The sequence below is a fragment of the Pogoniulus pusillus genome, chromosome 35, assembly GCF_015220805.1.
Source record: "Pogoniulus pusillus isolate bPogPus1 chromosome 35, bPogPus1.pri, whole genome shotgun sequence".
NCBI classification, from domain to species: domain Eukaryota; kingdom Metazoa; phylum Chordata; class Aves; order Piciformes; family Lybiidae; genus Pogoniulus; species Pogoniulus pusillus.
In genome coordinates, this window is record NC_087298.1 from 8,493,024 (window position 1) to 8,520,166 (window position 27,143).

Consider the following 27,143-nt stretch of genomic DNA (forward strand, 5'->3'; position numbering starts at 1 on the left):
CATCTTGTAAACATTCATTATTGTACAATCTATTAACAGCAATAAGGTAATCTGTTTCCTCTATTTAATAGAGGGCCAGAGCATCAATAAAGTGCCCCTGTTTCTTCTATGATCAGGTAGAATAATATATTCTATTTCATGCATAATAGGAATACTAAATTAACTGAACTATCTCTAGTGAGACAGAAAGACACTACTGATCAAGAGACACACAGCTCTGGAAAAAAGACCATTTTGTGTGCATTTACTCAGCACCCAGCATAGAGGAGTCTACATTCAAAGGACCTTTGGGTGCCAACAGCTCTCAAACAAAATAATTGTAGCCTAACATAGACAACACAAAGGAGCCCAGTCAGCCTGGTGATGGTGCTCTGCAATACTGAAGTCTTCCTCCTGAGCAACTTATTACAGGAATAAATAAGCAGCTGCACACACTCCAATGAACGCTAAAAACTCTTTCTCTCCAACTACTCTTTCTCCATTTCACAAATGCACAGCAGCCATGGACACCACACACAAAGTATCACTACCTCCCCCACTGCATCCCAAATATGGCCCTGCTTCGGGTTATTGGTGTCTGACTTCTCATTGCTTTTTCCTGTGCTAAGTACTGAGCCAGTTCTTCAGCCAGAGCATTAACAAAATGCACTTAGAACAGGCTTCCAGAGGTTTAAGATTTACTCTCATCCTTTGATATGCGAGGTGTCACCAGGTAACGACTGCCTCACAAACACTGTACACCTTATAGCGCACTGCATCGCACCCTTGAGAATTCCCACCAGCAGCACTGAGGAACAAGAATAAAAAAGGAAGAGAATTGGTTGTTGCCCCTTTCTGCATCTTGTGCTTTCTCCTCTCAGCACAGACATCTGATGTCCGTTGTCACACTGTGTATTTTATGTGAAATGCTGTTACCGGTTCGTGTTCGACTCAAGTAATGGCAAATTTTCTTTTGCAGATCAGCTGTGAAGGGGCACGACCGTGCAATTCCCCAGGCAGCAAACCTGACAGATTGCAAGAGTTTCAACCCAAAACTTGACAGAGAGCACAGAGGAATTACAGAGGGTGAGGGACAAAGTGTTATATACACAATAAAATTATTTAATTCTCATTAAAGTATTTAAGAGTGGTTATGCAAGACCACAAGTGCTAATTTTCTAAATGTCATGTCCAATAAGACTTGTCTGACATTTACAAGAAGTCCCAGCTCTCCAGTGGGTTATCCCACAGCACTCTCTTACATCAGCTTTATAATACCTCATAAATAATGCAGGCACCAGGGGCGTGACAAAGGCAGTCCCTGTTTTTATCACTCTTGCACCTTTAGAGTGTTGTTGCTGCTGTTCTGCTGCCTCGCTGAAACTGAAAATCCTCACATAAGCTTCAGGTCCCAAGGGACGGGTGGGGAGGGGGTGACACAGAGGAGCAGGCAGGCAACCTCGACTTGTGCAGTTAAAGCTATTTGAGGAGGAGACTTTTGTCTCTTTTGGGGTTTAGGGGTTGTTTATTTCCCCCCTCTATTAAAAAGAATGGAATTCCCAGATTTGCACCCATAGATAAACATCATTTGTATGACCTTGAAAAAACCCTCTGCATCTTCTTCATGTCTGTGATAAACACATGGGAGAACAGAGCAGTGCAGAGTGCTGGCAGAAAGGCTGCATCACCCCAAGAATCCACAAATTACCTTCTGGAAAACTTAACTCCTTTTTATAATGACATAACAAGTGATTAAAAAAAAATAACCAATGCTGATAGAAAATTAACATACTTATTGCAGCAGGGAATGTTTTAAACTAAACATGACCCACAAAGGTGAATATTTTCTGTGATGGTACCTCACTCATGTACGTAAAACCTTTTATAAGCTAAGACTGACAATTCAAGCAAAACAGATGCATGCCCCAGGAAGATCACAGCCCCAACTCCTGCTCTCACAATCCTCACACTTCTTTCCCCATCTTTAACCACAAGAAGTCTGAGACAAACTGTTTCTCAGGAGCTGTAGGGAAAAAGGTAAAGCACAGGAGAACCACGGGAAAGCAGTTGAAGAAAAATCCACAGGAGCTCTCCCTGGTCAGAGGAGAAGCTTTGTCTCCACAGCCCTCAGAGAGCACACCAAGATCTTGCCATCAGCAGCTGCAGGAGGTGGTGGCCTGCACACTGCACACTGAAGGTGCTGGCATGAGCCCGTATGTGTGGGTTCAGACACTGCCAGCTTGTCCCTCATATTTGGGGAAGACCCAGCCATGGCTTCTGCCAATGAGAGGCTGCCCAGAGAGACCATATCTGGAATTCTGGGACTCTCCTCAGGGACAGCTCTGCCAACTGCCTGTTCCCAGCTCGCTCACCCGGGGAGACTCTCCTGAGAGATGGAGCAGATTTTCATGGATACTGTAAATTTAGCCGTTGACTATGGCCTAAATGGGTAACTTGTTTGACAGCCTTTGGCCTAGTGCCTCATAGCTCTGCTGGCAAAGAAAACAAATCTGTTAGTAAGATATTTTAACTGTGACAAAGAGAAGGAGGAGAACTTTCCAAACATTCATTTATGATAATTACAGAATAATGATGGCAAAAATCAGGTAAAACATGGAGAGAAGGTTGAGAGTGCTAACAAACATGATATAACACATCTGTTCTCACAAGGGATGTATGTCTAAAGATTAACATGTCAAAGAAAATATAAAAGCAGGTGGTAACAGCTTAACTAAAGCTGGTTTGCAGCAATACAAGTATTCCTAAGAGCAACATAAAAGAAGAACAAGTACTTGAAACATTTTCTCAAACCCAAATCCCCATTGCAAAGAAAGTCAATACACTTCCTGGAATGTCTTTGGAGTGGCAGACAGGCTTTAAGAATAGTGAATCTAACAATAATTAAATGCCCCCATCAATCCTAGGCTGGGTAAAACAGCCTTGCAGGTAACACACATGTCCCTCCAAAGTATGCAGAGGCTTGCTTCCTTCCAAAGCAGTGACCAGAAGCAAGCAGCACACCCTGGTGCACTTAAAACACTCCAGACCACCTGGGTTTAGGTTCTGCAAGCACCCTATGGATGCTTAAAACCACAAGAGCAGCACAGAAGTGCTTCTAGCACAGGTGCGCTCACCGCTGTCACCCCATGTCTCTGCCCAATCCTGAAGGCTTGCAGCTCCTCCAAAACTGATTCATCCTTACCTTAATCATCTGAGAGAGGTCACCAGCATCAGCCAGTTCCAGGACAATGTTCAATTCATTGTCTTCAATAAAAGAATCCAAGTACTTAATTATATTGGGGTGGTTCAGTTGCTGCAGAAAGAGGGAATGCAAGAATGTTGTAATGCTGTAGCGACAGCAACTCCAAAATAAAAAGCCTGTGCGACTTCTCTAATCATTACACAAATCAATTCACAACTGCTGCAATTACAAACTGTGCTCTGAGCTACTATAGACAAAAAGTCCTGTAAAAAATACCTTTTACTGCAAGCACAGCATAATAAAAGTGCCTTGAGGAAAGAGCAATACAGCCCAAAGTAGCATGAAACAACCTTTCCTATTGTAAAATCAAAATATTTTGAAGCAAAGTCCTGAAAGAAGCTTTGTTAAGCAAGGACTGACTTTTTTTTTCCCCCCACGATAAACAACCTCCCCAACTGTTGATTGTAGTACTCCTTCAGGTCTCTTTGCCTCTTAGAAAAACAGAATCAAATGGGGGAAAAACCCACAAAAATCCCAGTGGAGGAAAATAATGAACAAATTGCATAGGTCGATTGACTTCCTTAATTCTTTATGTTGCATCTTCACTAACTACTTTTTCCACGTCACTATAGCTGCTTCTTATATTCATAACTGAGAGTTTGATTACTTTTTCCTCCTTCTATGATCCTTTAAAATAGCAACTTCCCACATCATTACGCTTTACTCACAGGACTAAATTAAGAAACAGGCTCAATAAATTAGACCTTCTGTTTTAATATTTTATTTCTGAATGTCTTATATTGGAAAACTGTAATGGCTTAGAAGGTAATGTAGTACCTAGAGCTCTCTATTCGCTCTCTCTTGCTCATTTTGGTTTATATTATGCTTCTCTTGTGCTCTTAGAAATGCAGTAAATTTAGAAACTACTAAAGTGTGCATTTCATCTACTAAACAGCTGTGACTCAACCCATCTATTCCAGGGGTTACAAAGCCAAAAGCAACACTGTTCTGATCCATCACACTAATCACTCCTCTCTGCATGCACATTAGGGGACAGATTCTCCTGTGCAATGCCTCGACACTAGCACACATTAGCGTTAATGGGATCCATGTGCAGGCATCAGGAGAAGAACATTCCCACAAGCCCAAGCCTTAAATAAATAAATAAATCCTCCAGCCCATCATTTCTGTTGAAATTTCTTTTAAATGCCTGCCCTCGGGTACACTGATCAAAGATTAAGTTCCAGTGAAAAAAGTACTGAAGTCAGGAGCAGCACAGCCCCTGACACCCAATGCACATCAGGGTGCCCTGCCACCACCAGCACACACAGTGTCCAGCCAGGCAGTCCCCTGGGGACTGCTCATTGCTCCTGTAGGTAGAGTCACACCTATGATTAAAGAGATGTCTTCTGTCCTCTTCAGAATGCTCTGATAGGAACTCCCCAGAGTTCCCAAAGGCATCAGGGAGTTCAAGCAGCCAAGCCTTTTGCTAAGCCTCAGCACCATGTGCCAATAAAAAGCTACAGCTGTGACAGGGGACGGAGACCACACACAGCTGGGAGAGCTCCTACACTAACATATTGCCTGCCCTGCACTTAATATATTGAGTGTAACCAAGCCCAGCTTACTCAGACCTAAGCATTACTTACCTGATATAAAGAATCTTAACATGTTTGTGAGACCGTGCACACTTTTTCTCATGGTGTGTACTGACTTAATGAAACCCATTAAACCTAAAGTGGAATATTTATTCTATTTTGATGTAAAAGCAAATAAACAAAACACCCACACTAACTTTGGTGGTAACTCTTCAGAGAAGCAATCTCCTAGGACCTCCCTTCCAGCAGCAGAAGCTGACACACCCTCTGCTGAAGCTGAGCAGGGAGTGAGTACTCTAGAAGGAGCCTTACCAGACTGTCTTCTCTGCTGGGAAATCTCAGAGACCAACCAAAACCTTTTTAGAGGTGAAAATGCATAAGTACACATTTTTTCTACAATTCACTGACCTCTGGTCTCTGTTTTCCCAGAACACTCAGGCAGACCACTCTGGATAAGCCAAACTTCCATTCTCCACTCTCCCTTTTGTCAAACTTGTTTTAAATACACCTGGGATTATAAAGTAACTGTTGTGTATTCGTGTGACTTGGCAAAGGCTACCTGCATTCCCTTTTGTCAGAAGGCAAGGGTATTCATTCTCACAAAACATTTTATCTTTGCTTAATGACTTTTCTTTAATACATCCTACAAGTACGGCAGCAGCTAATGCCTGATGCGTATGCACAGCGCACTGCCAGCGAAAGGCACATGGAGGGGTACGTCAGGTCTAAATCAGTGAGTGTGGGTGCAGGCAGCCCAAACACTGATTGCAACCTTAATATGCACCTGCTTTACCTAAACCCTTTCCCAAGGAATTATACTGAAGGTAAGAGATATTTTTTCCTGGCTTCTATTAAGTTTTGAATAAATACAATTCATTGACAAATCTCAAAAACAACCCCTTGGTTTCCACAGTCACACAGAGGCTTTGATCAAAACCCCAAAGTACTACTTTGACAGGGATGGACTACAGCAAGATTATGCAACTCCTTTCCTAAGCCCTCCATGGTCCAAACTACAAATAAAAATTAAGAAAGACTGCTACAGCAAGATGATTTAGCAATAGTCTAGAAACACTTCACACTAGACGCTAGAATTTTAAAGCAGAAATAAAGTTTCACAAGTATGACTTTCCCATATTACATGGCCAGTCACTGAACAACTGCAAGGCAGATGTACTTCGTATCAGTCATGAAAAATAAAATTGCCTCTGATCCTAATAAATCTGCATTCTGCTCTGAATAAATCCAGGGCCATTTTGTGGCATCTTCCATAACCACAGTTCAAGACAAAACTGCTTATCTGACCTAGAACCCAGAAACATCACAAATTCTCTTTTGAAAGTTAGTGTTGACATTAATTTTCTCCATGACTGCTGAGCAACTCGATCATGTTCAAACTGCTATCTTCACGTTTATTCTGTGTGCCCTCACTACAGTCTAGCAGATTCAAGCTTTGCCTACAAGTGCATAAATATAAACCAATAATTTCAATATAAGTCCTCAAACTGAAGTCTGTAATACTTCCACAATCAAACTAAAATTTTATCCTCCTACAATCTGTTGCATTCTCTCAAAGCAGCTATTTGAGTGCCATGCATATGTACTTTCTACCACTTCCAAAGAAAAGACTGAGATGGAAAAAAATCACCATGTTGTTTAATCCCTTATAAACCCCCCTCTGGTTTCAGATCCTTTTTCTAAACCATCATTTTTCATGTGATATGTATACATAAACACACATGACATGCACATGCAAAACTGTTTTCCCATTTAGCTAGCTCATTAATTACTTTATTTTGAAGTGACAAACAAATCAAAACATCTGAAGTGCAGAATTTGTATGTCCCCCCATGCTTTTTCATGACAAAGCTATTTAACAGATTCCTTAGGCAGAAAACTCAAAGTTTGAAGACAAAACTCTTCCATCATGCAGCCATCCTAGATTTTAAAAAGAAGCACAGAGTGTTTAAGATCACAGTGTGTGCTCTATGAGCATCATTTGCCACAAAAAGCTCATGTCTGTTGCCAACCTGAAAACTGTTTTTCTCAAAAGAAGAGAAAGTCATTGTAAAAATTCTTACCTTCAAGAGGTCAATTTCTTTAATGCAATCTTGCCTAGCCTTGGCATCCATCATTTCAAATATCTTCAAAGACAAAAACACAGGAGAAAATGAAATAAAAACAAAAAAAGAACTCTGTATTTTCAGGAGAAATTGGTCTTTCCTCCCACAATTTGTATATCCTGTACTGTAATGAGTATAGGCACAATCCCCAGATCAAAGAAAGATCAATGTTTTCTTTACTATGAAGCTGCTGAAGGGCTAGCAATAGGGTAAAATTAATTATAGGACCTGTAGGCAATATTCTAAGCAGCATGAAAAATACACTAGCTTGTGAATTTGCTTTTGTGACTTTCAGAACACAGTTTAGCTATTGTTTCACGTGGTAAATAAGAAAAAATGCTTTTTCTTTTCAACAGAGATAATAGCTTGCACTGAATTCTTTGTAATAATTAACAGTAATATTGAGCATTAATATGCATTCTGTAATAAACAGAAAAACAGTAGAAACAAGAACTTAAAAGGATCCATTGGAGGATTAAAGACAAATTTCGTGAGACAAAATGCTGAACGCTGCAGAATACTTTAAGCCAAGTTACAAATTCTTCCAGAACTCCATCAGCAAAGGCAGGATTCCTGTGTGTCAAGGCTGCAAAGTCCCAGCTCTGTGACTGTGTACATTTGAGACTTGTTCTTTTACACACAATTACAATTTAATGAAGCTTTCATAAAAGGTAAAAAGCTATATTGAATATGAAATTGCACCACTGCTGCACGATTCTGGTTTAGAAACAAACCCACTCCAAGACAGTAGAGGCCATGCAGTGCAAACAAACTGCTCAAAACAGAAATAGGGTCCTAGGATACAGGAGATGATGGAGGGTACAGCCAAGAGGCAGGTAGGAACACAGTGGGGCCTCTTGGCCTCTTCTCTCCCGATGTAAACTGAGCACCGTGAAACTAACCTGACTTAATTAGTATTTGTAAAAGTGCTCTGAGATCTTCAGAAGCATTATCCTTTATTCCTTATGCTGGAACGAGTTGTAAACAAACAAACAAACCTCTACAGCCCAAAGGAATAAAAGTAGAAAGCAGACTATTGGGTTTTTTGATGTAAAAATATCAAACCAGATCATCCAGTACTCTGAAATCTCAGACTCCCAATTTCTAAAGCAGTTTATCACATCATTCCTGTCCAACAAATGAATAGTGAAAGCAGTATCTGACTTAAAGGGATCTGTGCAGACACTTAAAACATTCTCATCCTACTTGCTAGGACGATTTTGAAACTAAATGCTCACCTGAACCTTCTTTAATGCCACAGGTTTTCTGTCCAGAAGACAAGTTGCTTTGTAAACTTCACTGAATTGCCCTCGTCCGATCTTCTTCTCTATCTGAAAATCTGCCAGCGTGCAGCGGTATGGGTACGACGTTAGATGTCTCTGTGCAAGTCAAAGCAAAAGCAAATCACAGAACTAGAAAAAGGGCCATCAAAACATACATTTGCATTTCCAGTCTGCCTTCTTCATGACTACAGACTAGCGTGTTCTGTGACTAACCATATTCAGGAAGATAGAGGACTGCCCAGTAAGAAAGACAAAGAAACTCAGCGTTGGTTCAGTGAATGGTGGACAGTAGAGTGGTCTGGTTCTCCCTCTCCTAACTGCTGTTTTCTTTGTCCACTTCAGACAACCAAAAGAATCACAATATAAAGACTCCACACAGGCAATGGCAGAGACTTGCATACAAATGCTAACCAAAGCTAACCACACAACTAAGAAGAGCTACCATACATATACAGAACAGAGTTAAGATCCCAAATCATTCTTGTCCTCATTGCTGATGGCCAAGAGTTTAATCTAGGCTGATTAGAGATAATTACAGCTATAAACACATTAATGCCTAGTAAATATATTAGAAACATCGGCTGAATGAAGTTAAATGACTTTTTTAAAAAGGAAATAGTGTCTTGTCTTCCATGTAAGTAACTAATTAATCCCAAACTACTGTCTCCCTAGTTACACACCCTCTCATCAACTTTGCCTGCTTGTGTCACTGGGGAGATGCTGATCCCTACTTCTGAGGGGTCTCAGGTAAACACCCATCCAGGCAGGTAAACACAGTATAACGAGGATTATGTACTCCACAGACCAGGAATTGCTCTCTAGAGCCATCCTGGTTTCTTCTGTAATTAGCAAGACTGCTAACCAACGTTTAAAAAAGAAATTATGAAAACTAATTACTTAAAGTTGCCATGCATGCCAAGTAGAATTTATTTTCAAGATTCAGCATCTTGAGCCATTTCAGAGTTCCCATCAGAAACCACGAGATGACAAATACGCAACCAAAGCCTAGGGGAGGGCTTCCCAGGGAATGAGCCCTTGTTTAGAGCTGGATCTTTAGCAGACAGCCCCAAGAGAAGTGCTCAGGTAGGGCAGGGCAGGAGGGCTGGGTGTCTTAGGAGCCAGCTACTGCTACCACTGCCATTTCTTAACATAGTGAGTTGGGGCTGGAAGTAAGACTTAAAATGCAGGTAAAGCTTTCAGTCTAGCATCTTTGCCAGCACGAGGATCTCTTACAATGTAGATTTATTTTGACAAGTAAATAAGCTTGGACTTCTTAACAGAAATGAAATTGACTACTACTCAATACACAATAAGAACAATCAACCAGACATTTGAAAATGCTTCCAGATTTCAAGGTGTCTGTGCAGCTCTGAGCTACAAACACAGTTATTTGGCAGGTTTTATAAACAAAGCTGTAAAATGCAATGTTTTTAAGAAAACTTACCAATAAAGTACCCTAAATAGTCATTCCTGACCCACAAACTATCAATCCACCAAGACAAGCTATTTTAAACACTGTCATCTTTACAGCATCTTGATCACAACAAACACAGCAGCTGCCCCAACAACAAAAGCTACCCCTCTGCAGGCATGCTCAAGAAGAGCAATGACGTTTTCTAAATGCTGATGATACAGAGCTGCAGATCTAAATCATCACGAAGCAGACAGTGAAAAGACTAGCAGGTCTTCTTGCTGCCACCTTCCCCCTTCATCTCCCTGGCAGTGAAAGGCTGTTTGTTGCTGGAGCTTGTCCCACACTTCCACACCACTGCCCTGTATCAGCCATTGAGAACTTCCCCAGGATAAAGCTCTGCAGCTATGAACAGAGAGATGTGTTGATGAACTGAGAAGCTTAGACAGTTATGAACTCCGGAGAAGACAAAACTGCAACACCCTAATGTCCAGCCAATGCCTGCTAATTCAACGAGGCACATAACTGCAAATTTAACTCCAGGCCATCACAATCATCAGCTTTCTCTGCTTAAAGCAGCTCCTCTGCAGAACAAATGACACTTCAAGTAATTAGTTTTGAAATGCAAGGCCGCAGGTAAGTTTTTTTTTTTTCATGATGAGCATTTAAAGAGTCTCATACTATGAGAAATGTTTTACATTTCTCTAGGCTAAAGACCACACACAAAAAATATGAATTCATGAACAATAACCTACAGAAATAAGAAGGCTGCATCAGAACTCACAGGAATATCCATCTCATTCCAGAGAGTGCTTCATGAAACATGTTTTATGTACATTTGTTTGTGTGAGAAATTACCAAAAGTATGTCTGAACAAAGGATTTGTTCAACTTCACTGGGTACTAACCAGAAACACTTCCATTTCCCACCTTTTCCGTTATAAGCTACTAGGCAAATAAACTGACCTGTCCAGTCAAATTGCTGTACCCAGCCAAATGCAAGGTGTCAACACATAAAACTACAAAACACTTTTCCCTCATTAAAAAATGAAAGGAATCAAAGCATTTCCTTAAAGAACGTGACTCATGAGTAGTAAGGACGTCTGAGCAAAAGCTTTTCTAACTTGGAGCTAACATTCACAGCCAAGGTAAGCGTTTGAATGAGGTTTTAGAAAGCAGCTATCACAAAATTTTCTTTTTAAGGAAGAAAGCCATGCTGCAGTCAAGTATGGTATCCATTTGCCCTTCATAAATCATTCAATGGTGTGTTTAAACCAGGAGTGTTTAAGTGTAAATTAATATTTTAAGCATGTGCCAAGAAATCTAGCAACTTCTTCACTTGAAAATATAAATAAATGTTAGGCAAGTGACAGGGTGTATGTGTGTGTCCTAACCACTTTCACATGGTTAACACATAAAGTCTGCTTGCCGTGCTGGAGTTAATGCTGGGTGATGACTGGACACCTTAGCTGATATGTTCTGGCATCCTCCAGGACTACAGCTGCACATTTACATATGCAATGACCTAGATTTGCATTTGCTATCACAACCTATCAGACCTAATTAAAGTAATGGAGCTTTCATACAAGCTAGAAGACGTTTGATTCTGGTGTAAACCAGGGAGCATGCTCAGGTTAGAGCAAACCACACCAGAAGCTTCCCCTTGATTGCAGCAGCCCATTTTCCACACATCTCTTTAAAATTAATCTTCTCTTATGCTTTGCTTCACTGTATGCAAGTAACTCTTCTGAATGCTGTTACAAGGACACGTAAAGAATACCTAAGAAATATTTACTTTCTCAGAATCCCATCCCTATAGCCTGGCCTTGCATACATTTTACTTACTGTGTGACTTTTGACAAGAGAATTCCATTTTCTTTCAAGTTCTTCCACGTTCAAACACTGCACTTTTTTCCCAGAGCTGCCAAAAACCCAATACCTATCCCTTCAAATAAAGCAAACCCTCAATTTTCTGCAAATCTCAGTTTTCATATAGAGATACAAATAGTGTGTAAAATAAGATACCATTGTTGTCTTCAAACCTGCTCATGAAAACTAAATTTCCCCATTTTCAGGACAGATTGAGGCTCAGTGAAGGATTCAAGTCTACATGAGCACTATAAAAGCAAGACACTGTCTCTGCAGAACAGGTTTCAAGGTCAGTGATAGTTTGAGTTTAAGAAAAAAAAGAAGGGAAAAAGGAGAGAAAACACAAACCTTCCAACCACTGGACCTCTAAGACACTGAAAACTGGGCACATTTCAGTTCCCAGAGCAGTTGCAGGAAGAGGAGAGTCTGGGAAGAGCTAGTTTTGAGACAAAAGGCTGTTCTCTTTGCCCACATGATAAAGTCTCATTATTCTACTACTCCATTTAAAAAAAGCAACTCAAAGATTAAAGTCAATTAATTCATCCTTTGAATAAAGAGACTATTCATTTTCAAGAAGAAATGCAGAGATTATCCCAAGGACAAGCTATTTGGAACAACATCTCTGGCATAGATGTTCTCTTTTAGACGCAATCACTGATGCAAGAGCAAAAATTCCAAAGCTGGCAAAAGCCTGGAAGGAAAGCTTTCATCACAGTACTTGAGGGTGCAGTTTAAACAGAACTTTCAGCCTCAGAGCTAAGATTCTCTGCAAAACAGAACCAGTAAGGTTTTTAAATACTAGAAAAATCTGGTATCATAAAGACTTCAGCTCTATTACCTTGCACACACCTGAACAGATAGGCTGCGAGGATAAGAACACTAAAGGCTAAGTCTCTACGTATCAGATCATAATGCAACCCAGGCAGACACAGAGGATGACAGTATCAGAGAAGTTCCTTGTTTCTACTCATTCCTTGGAGATAGGTTGCAGTCTCTACTTACACTGCCACACTTTCAGGGATGTCTGTTGCCATGCTTCAAGAGACATCTCACCATGGGCCACTGAGCACACAAGATATAAAATGTGTCCGAATTTACCACTGGGTATTTGATACAATTTCCTCTAATTCCTTTATATGCAGCTATAACCACATGAAGGCAGGACAGCTACATAACCTGAACTTGGGTGGTTTTTTTGTATTTTTGTTAAGTGATTAGTTGTGCAGCTCAGAATTCATATTTTGACATACAGAAGAGCAAGAGAGAAAAACAAAAAAATCAACACCTCTTCTTTAGAAAGACTTTCAGTCTCCAGAGCCAATAACTTTACCTCTTTGTAATTATCTAAAAGCTGGGGAAAACCTTAACAGTTCTGAGAAAACTGACCAAGCAACCTTGCCTGCAACCTTTAAACCCAATCATTCAGGCAGAGCAGAGTACTTAAGAGACTGATGAAAAACATATCAGTAAAATACTAAGACACTGCAGAGCAATGCCTGTGTGGATGCTTCTCTCAGAGGCACAGAAAAAAAATGAGCCTGAATGAGCTGAAAAAGGGGACTATTCCCTGTTAATTGCACAATACATAAACTTGGAGTGCTAGTGTTAATTACTAACAAAGTCAGTTGTTTTACTGCTGATTGGCATGTGGAAATCCAGCACTAGTCATCAGCCTGCGCAAATGGCTACAAGGTCATGAGACCTTTAGATTATTTGCAGTCAATTTAAAAATTGGTAAGGATTGGTTAAGCAAGGGTTAAAAAGTCAGACACTACAATCTGCCAATAAAAGCATCTTTCCTGTAGAGCCATGAAATGAAATATTCTTTAGAAGAGTAAAAACATAGTTGCCCAATTAATTTTCTGAAATCTCATTAAAAAATTTAGCCCGACTAAGTCATACACTTCTGACCTGAATTTTAATTATCTTTACACTGGATAGAAGGCTTCTTCCTGATATTTGCAATGCATCATTAATTTTAAAAGAATGATTTCCTTGCTTCTAAAGTGCATACTTCATCTGAGTGACATTTACTGTAAACTAATTTCACCTTTAAAAGACATCTGCGACAGTGGATGGGGAAGCCTCAGCCCCTCCAGTTGAACACATATACATTCCAAGCAATGATTTACTATCAACATCAGTGTTCCAAACCTCTTTATGCTGTCCCAAATTATACACCCATCTCTACTCAATAATGCCTACGTGAAGAGAGTTTTGCAGTTTGAGGTTGAATTTTCAATGTGAATTTATGAGAACATATTAGAATAGATTGATTAAAAAAAAAGGAGAACTTCTAAGCTCTCGAGAGATGAGGAAACTTTTAAAATATAGATTATCCTTCAAACAGGTAGTCAAGTAATTATTGAAGGTTTTTCAATTTGCAGCTTCAAAACTAGACCACAGAGTCCAACAATATCCTTAACTCGACCTGTTTCTCAGAATTTAAAGTTCCTGAAGTACTTGGCTTGAATTTCAAAGTTTTAACACCCTTTTCAGGAGATATTTCTACTAATTTATAACAAGGAAAGAGAGAATTTTTACTTTGAAATGACCATGGTCATAACCACAAAGAAATTAACAGAGAAATAACCTAAGCATGTCAGGAAATTATAAATCAAAGAGTCTTTGCTGCTAGATGACCAGTTCAAGTCATCAATGACCAAAATGAACAACAATGAATAGTTCTACTGCTATGTGACTATTTACTCACACTCCACTGCTGTGCGAGTATATAAAATAGCTGTTTAAAAGTGAGTTACTGTGTTTATTTAGCACAAAAACTAAGTAAAAAATTATAGCTTCATATTTTTATATCACTGATTTACTCCTAAGTGATTTTTATTGCTTGCTGCTATAAACACTGAGTAATCTAGAGATTAAAACAGTTGACACTTTCACTCTGGAACATTAGGAAACGTTTTGCCTCTTGCTGACAAACACCATCAGGGTAATGCTGGACAGGTAAGGGAGCCAGGAACTAAACCTGTGACCTTATTTGGCCCTTTTTTTATATTTACATAATCACTTACTCTTGGAAACTTCCAAATATGAACCATTACTCCTAGACAGAAAGAAAAGTCTGGTACACTTACTCATAGTTCTAGGCTAACCCATCATGAAACAGAAATAACCCTCCTGTCAGGACAAATTAATTTTTTTTAAAGCAGCTTTAGGAAGCGGAGTAATTACTGCAAATGTTTTTTAGCAGAGTACACTGTTGCTCTGATCTCTTGTGGGGTAACAGAGAAATTGTGCAGGAAAGAGATGGGAAGTAGAGAGGACCACTTCATACAAAACCCCCTCCTCATCCAAGGCTCTGAAAGCTAAATTCTGTTTTTTTCTGCTTAAAGCTTTCAAGCCCTGCCATTCACAACATCTCTTAAGATCAGTTTGGTCAATTTTCCCTTTTTCTCTCTTCCACAAGGTATTACAGAGCCTGTCCTCACTACTCATATCTTCAGAAGACAGAGCTAATGTAATTTTGGTTTCTTTCAGGTAATAAGTATGAGAAAACTGAAAATTATATAATTATGTTCCTGGAAAATGGAAAAATCAGAAATACATAAAAGCAATCATACCATGCCATCAGTGTAAGGTAGCCTGCCCTCAGAACAGTACCATTTGTGTTAATTTTTAAACTGAGTTTGCTGAGGAAATGCTGTTTTTCTCCCAAATTCTCTGCCAGACTGCACATTTCTGTTATTAGCTTTTAAAAAATAAAGTATTTAAACTAAACAAACTCTTTTTCTGCAGTCCTAATTCCAAACTAGATCATTCTCAAATACACTCAGAGACCCCCATTAATACAACTTGGATATTAACTGAGTTGAGGGGAGGTTTCATTGAACAATGACCATACAGCAAAATGAGCCCACTCAGCATCAGGGTAAGACCAGAACATAGATTATTAGCTACTAATTACACTTAACTATGTCATTACAAATTCTAACATGTGCTCCAAGATGCCATGAATGTATCTGCTGCACAGGAACACTTCCTAATCTTGTTCATGAAATAATTACAGGGGCTCTATCCTGCCAAATGAGGCAGTAATTAACCCTAATTGCTCAAAATGCAACTGGCTAATTCTAGGAGATTAATCAAGGGGATTCAATTATTATTAAATGACTTAGTATGACAAATTGCTACATTAGGAGAGGAGGGCTTTGCTCCATACAACGTTACTTTTCCAGCAGTGCTGGGTGAGATACATTCATCCTTCTACTCTGTGTGTGGGCAGCTTACCACTTTTGAAAACCCTACCTTGTGTTTTGAGAACACCTTTTTCCTAACAAGCTCTTCTTGTTGAAGGAACCCAGATCATCACAGGATCACACGTTCGGAATGACAAATTAACCTCCACAGCCCCCTTTCCAAAGTAACTGGCACACCCCAGTTGCAATAGTTTTCTTCCTGATACTTTTTCTTCTTTAAAATACATATAGATAAAAAGGCAGGCATGCAGGCAGAATTCACAATGTGCAAGTTTCATGACGACAGGGAAGGTATCAGCATTGCTCTGAGTGCAGGTCTAAGCCTCGCTTCAGCCCACTACTGCAGAAAGGCAGGGAAGAGAGATGAGCTGCTCTGGTGAAACCTGGTAACAGCATGGACAAAGCACATCGTGGGAGAGATTCCAGAGCCTCACAGGAAATTAAGTCAGAGAGACTACAGCTTCACATAGGATGATCTACTTGCATTTGGTAATTACCTCTTCAGCTTTTATTACTAAACTGAAAAATAAATTAACTTTATTCACTTACATAATCAATTGCTTTTCTTTGTTCCTTTTTTCAAAGGATCAAAGAGGAAAAGGAGAGAAATCCAACATAGGCAATGTTTCTATAAGACAATTTTGCTTTAAGCAAAATTCAGACAATTTCCTTTTTTTCCCCCCTTATTATCATGAAAAACAATGGATTCAGGAAACTCTGCCTAGCTGGCAGAATCCCAAGCTAGATATACCCTGAAACTGCTCTAGCCACACTACAAACAAAAGAGGAAAAAGGCCAAATGGTAAGAAATCTATGGACCTGTACAACAGACAGGGAAGAAAACACAGGAGAAAGATGAAAGAGATAGATGCACTTACCTGAGGATCATGCTGGTATTCCTGCCCTGGCAGCTTGCAAAGAGGGTTGTTCTGGTCCCCTAGATGATGTGGATGGTTATGCTGCCCTTCCATGGTATCATACCAGACTTGGCCTCACGGTTCTGCAGAAGTTAAAAGAGGGGAGAGAGAAGTCTCATCACTGTCCACCCAGTGCCAAAAGCAAGAAACTCTTTCCAGAGTTGTGCCTAGATGCGGCTGTACATCAAGACAGCAAGAACTGATTCCTCCCCTCCCTTTCTTCCCTCAGACTGACTCGTGTGTACAACTCTCAAAAGAAAGAAGCCAGCCCCACTGCAGCTCAGTTGGTTCCTGGCAGACTAGCATGCACCCGCTGCCGTCTGCAAGCTGAAAGGACACAGCAACAGGTCAAAACTATGCTCTCTGTCCCAGCACTACAAATCAACAGTACCAATATCACCAACACCACTACTATCTCAGAATATGCAAAACAGCAGAAAACAATTTTATTTGCTCAGTGGAACGTTATCTACAAGAGATACTGCTTTTGTGAACCGTAACAGCAAACAGCATCACTTTCTCTCTCTAGACCTTCTGAAACCAGGTGATCCCCAACTGTACCAGGCACCTGGTGGACAAGGTAAGAAAGGCCAGCACCTTTCCATTTGTGAAACAAAACTGACAACAGTCCCAACACACAGTCGTAGCTTTCTTTGGCCAGTGACAACCTAGAAGTGTAGCTTTAGCCACATTCTTTCTTGTCCAACCCCAAAACTAAAACTTTCACGACAGGTGGTAGGCCACAAGAAGCAGTAGCTAGAAGCCATATTAAGACTGAACAAGATCAAAGTATTATTCTAGAACAAATAAATGAACGAGGGAAAGCTCTATGAATTAGCTTCTTTCAGCTTTACCTTCAACAGTTACCAAGCACAGCTTTCCAGCACAATTTCCTACAGAATCTACATAGATTACAAGCATGCAGCACCAGAGAAGAGAATCTAGCTAAGGTTACAAGACACAGAGCTTACTCTAAATGCAGTAAACAGTAATACATATTTTCTACCCCTTCTAGGAAACTAAACCCACACTTGAACTGTTAGAGTCACCATGTCTGAGCCTGACGCTGGGCCAAATCCTGGTAATTTTATCAGCTATTCAGGGGACACAGCATGGATCACAGTGCTCCTTGCTCCATGCCAGTTTTGGGGTCAGGCTCTGACAAGCCCCAAGCAAAGACAGCCCTCAAAATTCATCCACAGCATACACAGAACATGCACAAAAACTACACTAACATCCCTTCCCCACAAAGGGCTGTATGTTGGTGTGGGGGCCTATTTAGCAACGTTGTTCATAGGGAGCTATTGGCTATCCACGCATGCTCCAGGGAGCGTCACTCAGAGTTGCTGTCCCAAGCAGCAACTAGAGGCGTAATAGTGACAAGGGGAGATTTAGTGGCCAGCAAAAGCATTTGCAGAAAGTTGTTTCAAAAGTTTTGGCAAGTATTCATTCAGTGAAAGAGCACAACCTGACCTCTTTAGTGTATTAATAGTGCATGCCTGGCACTGGGGCAATGACTAACTCTTAACTTAAAATACAGAGGTATTTTAAATATTTGTGGGGAGCAGGGGAGAAAATAAGATGCAGAAGAATTTCTGAACCAAGCAGTGCTTGGTTCTTTTAACACTTGTCTGTGAAACTGGCCATCAGCTCTGGCACATCTTTCCCAACACCAGCTACCCTAATGTGCACACACAGTACTGGGGAGGAAGCCGAGAAAAGGCTCTCCTAGGTTCTTAAGCAAATGTACTTTGACTCTACCATTCACTAGAAAAGGGTTGTGCAAGCTGAGCACCTGCTGCATACAAACAGGCTAACATGTGGGTTGCCCTCAGTAAAACAGCTTTTTGAAGACACTATGAAGCTCCAGTGAGAGAAGGATAATAACTATTAGTATGAAGAAGTCAGACTTTAAGATTCCTACAGCACCAAGCACCTGTAGGTTTATTAGTAACCAGGGGAATACTTAAAAAAAAAAATAGGTCTCTTAATGTCAACATTAAACTGTCCTATGAAGTTTCTACCTTACATTACACTACCTCAGTAACTTTTGTACTGATGATTTGAAGAAAGGCTGCTTGCTTGAAGGGAGAACACAACATGTATTCTTTGTCCTGAGTCCACAGGCAGAGAGAAAACACCCCAGGGGCGGCAGGCTGCTGACAGCCTTGCTTCTGCCACTGATCTCCAGAGGAATTCAGAAATTCCATGTTTACAGCCTCCAGATAAAAGGTGTGTCCAGGCCGTGTCATGTGAAATGTCTGTAGTCTAACACTGATCAAACACTACATCTACTGTGTCCAGCTTTGGGAAGGACTACAGAGCTCACAAGGAGAAAAGGGAGTCATTTCCAACTACAGGAACCTGACTCATCTGATTGTACACAGATCTGGGACATTCCCAAGAGAACTGCAACTGTCCAGCTGCTGTAACAAAACTCCAAGTACAATTACTTACTGTGAGGGATTAGACAAGGGGAAGGCAATTAACAGCCCAGAACAGCCTCCTTGCCAGAAGCTGTATGGGAATGGGGTAGGTGGAGTATTTGGGTTTGGTCACTGTTTGTTTAAAGCACTACAGCTGGAAGCAAAGGAAGAAGCAAGAACAAAATATCAGCTTTGAAAAGAGATATGGCACAGCTCACATGACACCAGCTCCCAGCCCGCTGACACCTACGGGACAGCGTGTCCTGTCTGGAGCTGTCAGCTCAGCTATTCTGGGCTGTGGGCAAGCACATGCTATAGGTAGACTGGAAGGGGAAACCCCCAGGAAGGGGCTTCACAGAGGATCTCCAAACAGAAAGGTGCTTTATTAATGTTTTAAAAAAAAATCATTACAGAGATTGCAGAGAATTTTAGTTCTACAAAATTCTACATGAGCTTTGAGAGTCTATTTTCACAAGTCAAACTACAGACCAAATGGGGCAATTATAAACCTTCATTGTGTCCAATACAACTGTCCAAAGCCAGTGAATTTCACCTCCATTCCAGATACTTGCACACTCCTGAGGAAGTGACCACACTTTGAGCTACATTTTACTAATCCTGAAGTAATTTTGGATATTGGGTAGAAGATGCTAGGCAGGAGCTACTTTAGACTACTGAAGAAAACCACAAACACGTAAGAAATGTTTAAACCTGTTTAGCTACCTCTTCTTCCATCACTCTGCCTCATCTCTGCATTAAGTTACCTCATGGAATCCAACAGTTACCATGAAACTTTTCCTTCTCATGCCAAGGGAAGATGTTTCTACACACAGCATCATGTGAATGCTAACCACACAGCAGTAAAAGGGCTGAACTACACATAACATTTCAGCTTCATTAAAGCATGTAATGCCTCATTAACTGACAGAAGTATGTAATGCCTCATTAACTAACTGCAACATTAATAGGTAATGAATTTTCCTTTAATCATTTAAGCAGCAATCTTAAATGCAACAGTTATTTCACCAACCTCTAGAATCAGTGGTCACCATGTCCAAATCAAAGTTAAGTCTCCCCACTTAATTCAAACTGTGACCCGCAAAAGAAGTGATAAAAACCAAATCTGCAATCCTGGTGCATTTTAGGGTGTAACTCTATTAACAACTGGACAGAGAGCAAGAAATTTTCTCTACATGTCAGTTCTCAGCAGCAACACTATCAATGACATCAAATAGGGAAAGAATAAAAAAGGCAACTAGGCATAAACCCAAGCAGTGACAATAACACTCCAGATTCCATCTCATTTCCTTATTATCAGATTGAGGGGAGGGAAGAAGAGCAGTTGCAGACAATTAATTGAAGATTTTTTATCTGTTTAAACAGCCAAAGACAATAGTAGGAAATAAGACAAGAAATCTTGGAATAAGCTCTCTTAGCACTGGCACATTTTTACATTGTTCCAGCTCTACACTTTTACTTCTCAAGTGACAAGTTTTTCAGTCCTCCTGCCAAGTTTCCTAAGAAGTTTTGCAGTGTCAAACATTTTCAGACCGGGTCTTGACCATGACACTAAACAAAAACATTTTTTAACTGCACAAAGCATCACATATATTTCCAGAAAGTGGATCAAAGAAGAGGATCACCATCTGCGAGAGGATTTACAAGAACAGTCTAACAGCCTTCTACATTACTACAAATACTCAAACATCTCATACACACAATTTCCCAGTAACAAATGTGCCTCAAAAATCAATACACACAAGAGGCAGGATGATATATACAGCTTATAAAAATCTCTTGCAGCCTTTTGTAGCTTTTTATCCTATTTTAATTAAAAAAGAAGCATTTACCTCTACCTCAAACAAATGATAGCAACTGGATTCCAGTCCTGGAGAGAGGAATGGATAAGTGGAGATAATTACATTTGCCCCTACAGGTAATGAAGCACAGGGAGAAAGATTTTACTGAGGCTCTATCAGTGTAGCAGTTACTTCCAGGATACTCCAGCCAAGTCCTGTGAAGGATGTATGACAACTGTTTCAGTATTTGGGGTCAGTTTTAATCAGCCAAATTCCAAATTGCTTGCATTGGCTGCCAAGCAATGTAATAACTTTTACAACAGCAGTTCAGGTGACATTCCATTACTGGAGTTTATGGTCATTCAACATCAGTAAAACCAATTCCCTTCTACAGCTGCCATCTGATTTACAGCCACGGACACATGTTCGCATCCCTCTGCATCAACCACAATAGCACACTTATCATACAAAAATCAGAGGGAACCCTCATGAATACAGAACCACTGCTTTTCCTAATTATCAAAAGATTAGTACTTAGCTGTAAAGTGAGACATATACTGCCTTGGAAAAGCTTTTACCTTTCTAACACAAGAAAGACAGAGACACACACAAAAGGTGGCAGCTCCCATACACCTGAATGTTGCAGAATTGTTTGCCTGTAGCTGATTCACTGGGGGGAAGTGTTTCTGAAAATGATGGAAGGAAATTAAAGATTTCCAATTAAATTGAAGACCTACCTAAAAAAAAAAAAAAAAAAAAAAAAGAGGGAGAGAGAAAATAGAAATTAACTCATCATAGAGCTGCTTCATTTCTCCCAACAGATCTTAAGATGTAAGCTGAGAAATTTTGACAACAATGCACTGAAAATACCCTAAGTACTAAAATCTTCCACCTCAGTGTCTTCAGTGTGGTATCTGAATAGTTTTGCAAGCAGTTCAGTTACTCTAAGAATTTAGAATAATTTAAGAACGAAGTGGGGAATGCAACCAAAGCCCACGTGGGATGAGCAGATCATTATCTCAAACTACAACTTGAAGCAGATTTGTTTGTCACCATTTGCCCTCCACTCCACTGAGCAAGAAAGCAAAATGGAGAAACAAAACACATCCAAATACGCCCAAACACCTAAAAGAAGTCTCCATCCATGCAGTAATGTGACTGGAATCAGTCTTTAGGCATCCTGCCACTTACTGTCACCCTTCTGCAGCACAGATATCATTGTACACAGTGGCAGTAGTTACAGGCACTTGAGTTCTTACAAAGCAAGTGAAAATAAGAAATTTCTGATGCAGTCAGCTCCCCTACCACATCCCAACCAGCAATTCCTCTTTGTGTACTTAACCGTCCTTATACCCCATCTCATCCATATGATGCCTGAATCAATAGAAAGCTAAACAAAACAAACCCTATTGAACCCCGTGGTATCTTGCAGGTACCTGACAGGTGGGATTCTTAGAGCAAAACAGCCCAGGGCACTTGATAGCAAAGGCCAAGATCATTAGTTCCAAGACACTCATTAAGGAGCAGAACCTCAGCAGCACCTTGGCATTTAGTCTCGCATACCCTCCTGCCCCCGGTGCAGCTCCTCTCTAAACCAGCTTGGTGAAACAGCTGTGACCAGCCTAATCGAGTATCACCATGTGTCTCTGCATGCCTCAGACTCCACTGCAGGCAAAAATATTTTCTCCCAGATGAATAATCAACATAATAGGACTGTGCCCCTCTAAAGTAGACAGCAAAGCAGCAGTCTGAGTGCTCAGTGTTACAACCACTTTCTGTACCAACACTCTTCACCTCCCTGCAAGACACACCAGCTGCTTCACGTGCCCAGTCTTCAGCTCTGCTGCTGTCCACCACACTAGAGGAGCTAAACTCAGACACTGCAGCCACTGCTACCTGCTCAAGGGTCAGGGAGACAGCAACGGATGGCACTGCACAGAGCTGCTCTTTCTGTAGCACATGCTGGAGACTCAGGTAAACAGCCTTGCAAATGCAAAACCAGCCACAGCACTTCCAGCTCTTCTTAGTAATGCCACAAAAAGTATTCTGTAGAACAGACAAGGAGGTTTTTCACTTCTGCACCACTTCCTACTGTAAAAGCAATTCAAACGAGTCCATCTTGAAGACTCTCAGTGTTGTGGCTGTGAAGTGGGGGTAGCTGTTCCTGGAAATGTAATGGGGCTTTTTGTTCCTCTGACCTTCCCCGATGCCCTCAAATATGCAAGAGATGTATATGCTTTTCTACTCGGTTACTCTAGCCCTCTCATATCCTCTTGCTCCATGCAGACTTGGGACAGGAAAGCAAGCAGCTCTGTTCAGCTACCTTGTGTGAAAGAAAACAAAAAGGCAGTGTTCTGCGGTGTCAGAAATCCAAAGGTTTATAAACACTGTCGAGTACATTACTTAAAAGATGCAAATTTCTGCAGTATTTTAACATACACAAAGAATCGAGATTCAGAGCAAATAAAATCCACCCAAGCACATCAAGCAGGCTCCTGGGTCAGGTGTGGGTACCCGCAGAGGAGGGGCTGATGGAGGGAGCGCAGGCTCTGCCCCTCCCCTGAGCCATCCACATGCTGTTTGCTGCAGACTCCCCCAAGACTGGAGCAATGCAAACTATTTTACAAAATAAACACAACCACATCAGTAACACTTTCTGCCTCTCTACTGCCCAATAATATTCTCCCTCTTGCTTGCTCATAAAATAAATCTGTCAGGATACTATACAAGATTACCTATATATTTAAATGATGATCTTGGCTTATGATTACATTATCACTGTGGTTCAGGGTACATGCTGTGGGGAAGGCAGTCCAATCCTCAGAGAGTATTATTTTCGAGTGACTTTTATTGTCCATTATCTTGCACCATTTGTGTCACAGCTATGATGTCTGGTAGGAATAGTTCACAACAGAAATATCTTTGTCGTTAGTATTCTCATTGCAATTTAGTCAGATCAACCTTTAAATCTCATCCATCATACTGAAGAGCTCTGGCAAAGCAAGCGCAGTAATATATGCTTCCATGCAAAACCTAATTACAGGCTAGGTTAAAAAGCCTACCCCATTCCTTCTGCAGTGCAAGGTGACAGGAAATCCCGAGCATCCCTTGGTTTCTCACTCTCCCTTTTTGCTGGTGAAGTGCGTAACCCATTCATTACAGCAGACTGATTCTGTCTGGCACATGACAAACTTACTTGAACCTAACAATTAAACTTCTGACAGCGTTTCCAAAAGCAGAGAGTATTTACTGTAAATGCTTGACAATTTTTTCCTCTCTGCTCATCTCTCTCAACAGTCACCTTGTGATGACTGGAAATTACCATAAGCAAATAGCAGTCTAACATCCAAAAACCCCTCATGTTAATGTGAAATACACACCTGCCAACACTGAAAAAAAAAATGAATATGAAAAAGGAAACAGCACAAGGAATGCCACTGAAATGCATGAGACAGAAGAGAATGCTGCAAGCAGGAGCAGAGTTTAAAAAAAAGAACAGAATTCAGTAAAAAATGCTGCTCAGGAAGAGCTGCCTACAGAAGGTACAGCTGGCCGGAACGCTGCAGTGCCACGGCCGCCTACAAACCTCACCAGCCCCGCGGAGAAGGACTGCACGGCTTGCCTCACCAACAGCTCCAGATTGCAGCTAGAGAGCTCAAGCAAGCACAGTCAAACAGAGCATAGATCTATCGCCAGGAAAACAGCTTCAAAATTTTTAGCTTAGCGTTAAGATGAAGCTACACCCATGCACACACACACACTTATAACCCAGTGCGAGCTGTGTACACCTGCCATGCCCCAAGAAACATAAAATACATGGAGGAGAGAAACTCTTAAAACCAGAAAGATCTCACAGTTACACAACTTCATTAACTTTAATGTCATCCATGACCAAAGTGGTAATATTATCTAACATAACTTTACTCATCCTCATTGACAGAAGCTGTAAAAGACAAATGAAAACTAGCAGAGAGGAATTTTCCCAGCCTTCAGGATCAGGGAAGCTTAAACACCTAGGCCCTGGATCTAGTACCAAAAGTACTCAAAGGATCTGTCACCAAATGCCAGTAAAGATAGCAGTTATGTTTCAAAGTAGAATTTTCTTTATTGGTGTTTTAAGGCCCCCAGATGTGTTTTTTAACTCAGTCTTTATTTGCATTTCATTTAACAGATGCTATTTTTTAAAGCTTTCAGAAGCACATCATCATTCAATCTTAAATAACTCATATTGGTGGTACAATTACTCAGACTTTGGAAAATGACCACATAATTGGAAAATACAACAATATATTCATGCATTTAGGTATTCTGCATGTTACGAATAGCTGCTGCCCAATCAAGATGCAAAAACAGGTCACAGCCTTCAGTGAAAACTGCACCTGCAATTTGTAAACCCCTAGAAAGGCTGAGGATGTTTGTAACCGACTGACCAACCACTGAGCATACCTTCCATTTTAGGAGCACTGGAATTACCCAGGTGGGTTTGTGTGAAGACTTTGTGCAGACTTCTTGTTAAGATTTTGTGCAAACCAGGCTCTTCAGCAGCCAGTAGCCAAGTGCTGGCTTCTCAAAGACCCCAAATCCACTAACATAATGTTTTAGTAAAATGGCTGAAAAGCCCTAGAGCTTTTTCGTACTATGTCAACAACTGATATTCATTAAACAAATGCTGTGACAGACACTGTAATTCACTGTTCCATACCTAGAAGCAAAATGACATTAAGTCAACTATTTAAAGCTATTCAGAGGCATCTCACTGTAGATGTCAATAAAACAAATGCTTCCTGCCAATAATTAAGTATTTGTGTCAAACTTCCCACTCTCTTCCCAGTCACTCTCTGCATCCAGCTCAGGTCCACTTTCCCATTTTAAGTAAACAAGATTATAATTTCAAATACTCTCTACTCTGGTTTAGGGACAAAATTTAGTAAAATGACCTGAAAATAGCAAGGTCTGACAGTGTTCTCCCCTCCCCAACTGCTTTAGTATGCTTCAAGATGCTACTTGAGTTTCTACATGTTTGACAGAACAATTTGTATTCCATTACTTCAACCAGTTCTCGCCAGTACACAGGACATTTACTTCTAATTTGGGGTTTTAAACACTCAATCTTTGTAAGAGTTTGGTTTGTAATTTTGGTGTTGGTGGAGCTTTTTCCCCTGTGTTGTAGTATTAGGTCCCTAGAACTTGGTCCCATATCAAAAGCCCTAATTGTATATAAAAGTCTCTGACTACACTTTAGATGCTATATAGCTCAATCCATCCATTTTAAGGGACGGTTTCACACGGCTCCTATTTAACAGTCCTAGGATCAGTGCTAAGTGTACTTGGTGATTTATAGTTATGACTAAGGAACCAGTGTGATAAAGTAAATAAATGTTCCTTTTCACCAGCCTAACTGGACTATTCCTGCCTCTCATTTCACTGCACAGAATTTCCTAGCACCGTAAATATGTAAATATTTATGTACTATTTGTATGAAATGCAGATAAATAATCAAATACCTATCCACATCTCAAACTGAAGATGGATAGCAATCACCAGCATTTAAAGTGACAACAGTTCCTCTGAAGAGAGATAACATAGTAAGTACAGCACAGCAACAGCAGGTTGCATTTTTCCACAAGCAGTTTTCACTTACGTGTGTTTTCAATATAGAAAGAAGCCAATATACCTCAATCTATATTCTTCTAGTTGCAATTTTGAGCCCTCCCAAATTATTCACTGTATTAATTTCTACAACCTTTGAAACATTAGAGATGGACCTCTCAGGCTATCACTGGTGCTAACAAAACATGTGTTAAAAATAAGCACACACTAAACCTACCTGAAATTTTACTGTGTTGCTTACTAAGCAAGCAACAACATGCTCACCTTTTAATTTATAATGCAATAAAGCTTTCAAACCCAAAGCCAAATTATTTAAGAGCATTTGTGTTATCTTTCACAGAATTCATTCATTTCTGATGAAGGAGAAGATTAAATATAGGCTGGAAATGTATTCATAACGTATATGTTCACAGAAACTGCCAGACATTTCCACATCATTAAATCATAACTGAAATAAGAACATCACATCCAGCTCTGAAGCGCTGCCTGTACCAGTAATGTCAACTTCATTATCGTGCCAGCTTTACGTTCTCCCTTCCGCATCAAGGGAACAATCAGCTATTTGCACACAAGTAAGCAAACTTACTGTACTACCAGTGAGTTGACAATCTACACATGAAATACAAACAGTTTCAGCTCTCAATCAACATCTGAAGAGCCCAAAATCAAGTAGCAGGGAAGACTGACTGCTCCCAACCTATGGCAAAAAC

General features: G+C 40.4%; 1 protein-coding gene across 2 annotated transcripts in view; it reads right to left on the reverse strand.

Annotated features, from left to right (window-relative positions):
• The window catches only part of NEK6 (NIMA related kinase 6), a 64,370-nt gene that overhangs the window by 24,020 nt on the left and 13,207 nt on the right, over positions 1–27,143 (reverse strand). For both annotated transcript variants that reach the window (XM_064171316.1, XM_064171315.1), the window contains exons 2-5: positions 16,560–16,681; positions 8,141–8,281; positions 6,861–6,923; positions 3,182–3,292 (exon numbers count right to left, since the gene is read on the reverse strand). In XM_064171316.1, coding sequence (XP_064027386.1) covers positions 3,182–3,292; positions 6,861–6,923; positions 8,141–8,281; positions 16,560–16,652 — 408 coding nt within the window. In that variant the 5' untranslated portion in view covers positions 16,653–16,681. The remainder of the gene's footprint in view (positions 1–3,181; positions 3,293–6,860; positions 6,924–8,140; positions 8,282–16,559; positions 16,682–27,143) is intronic.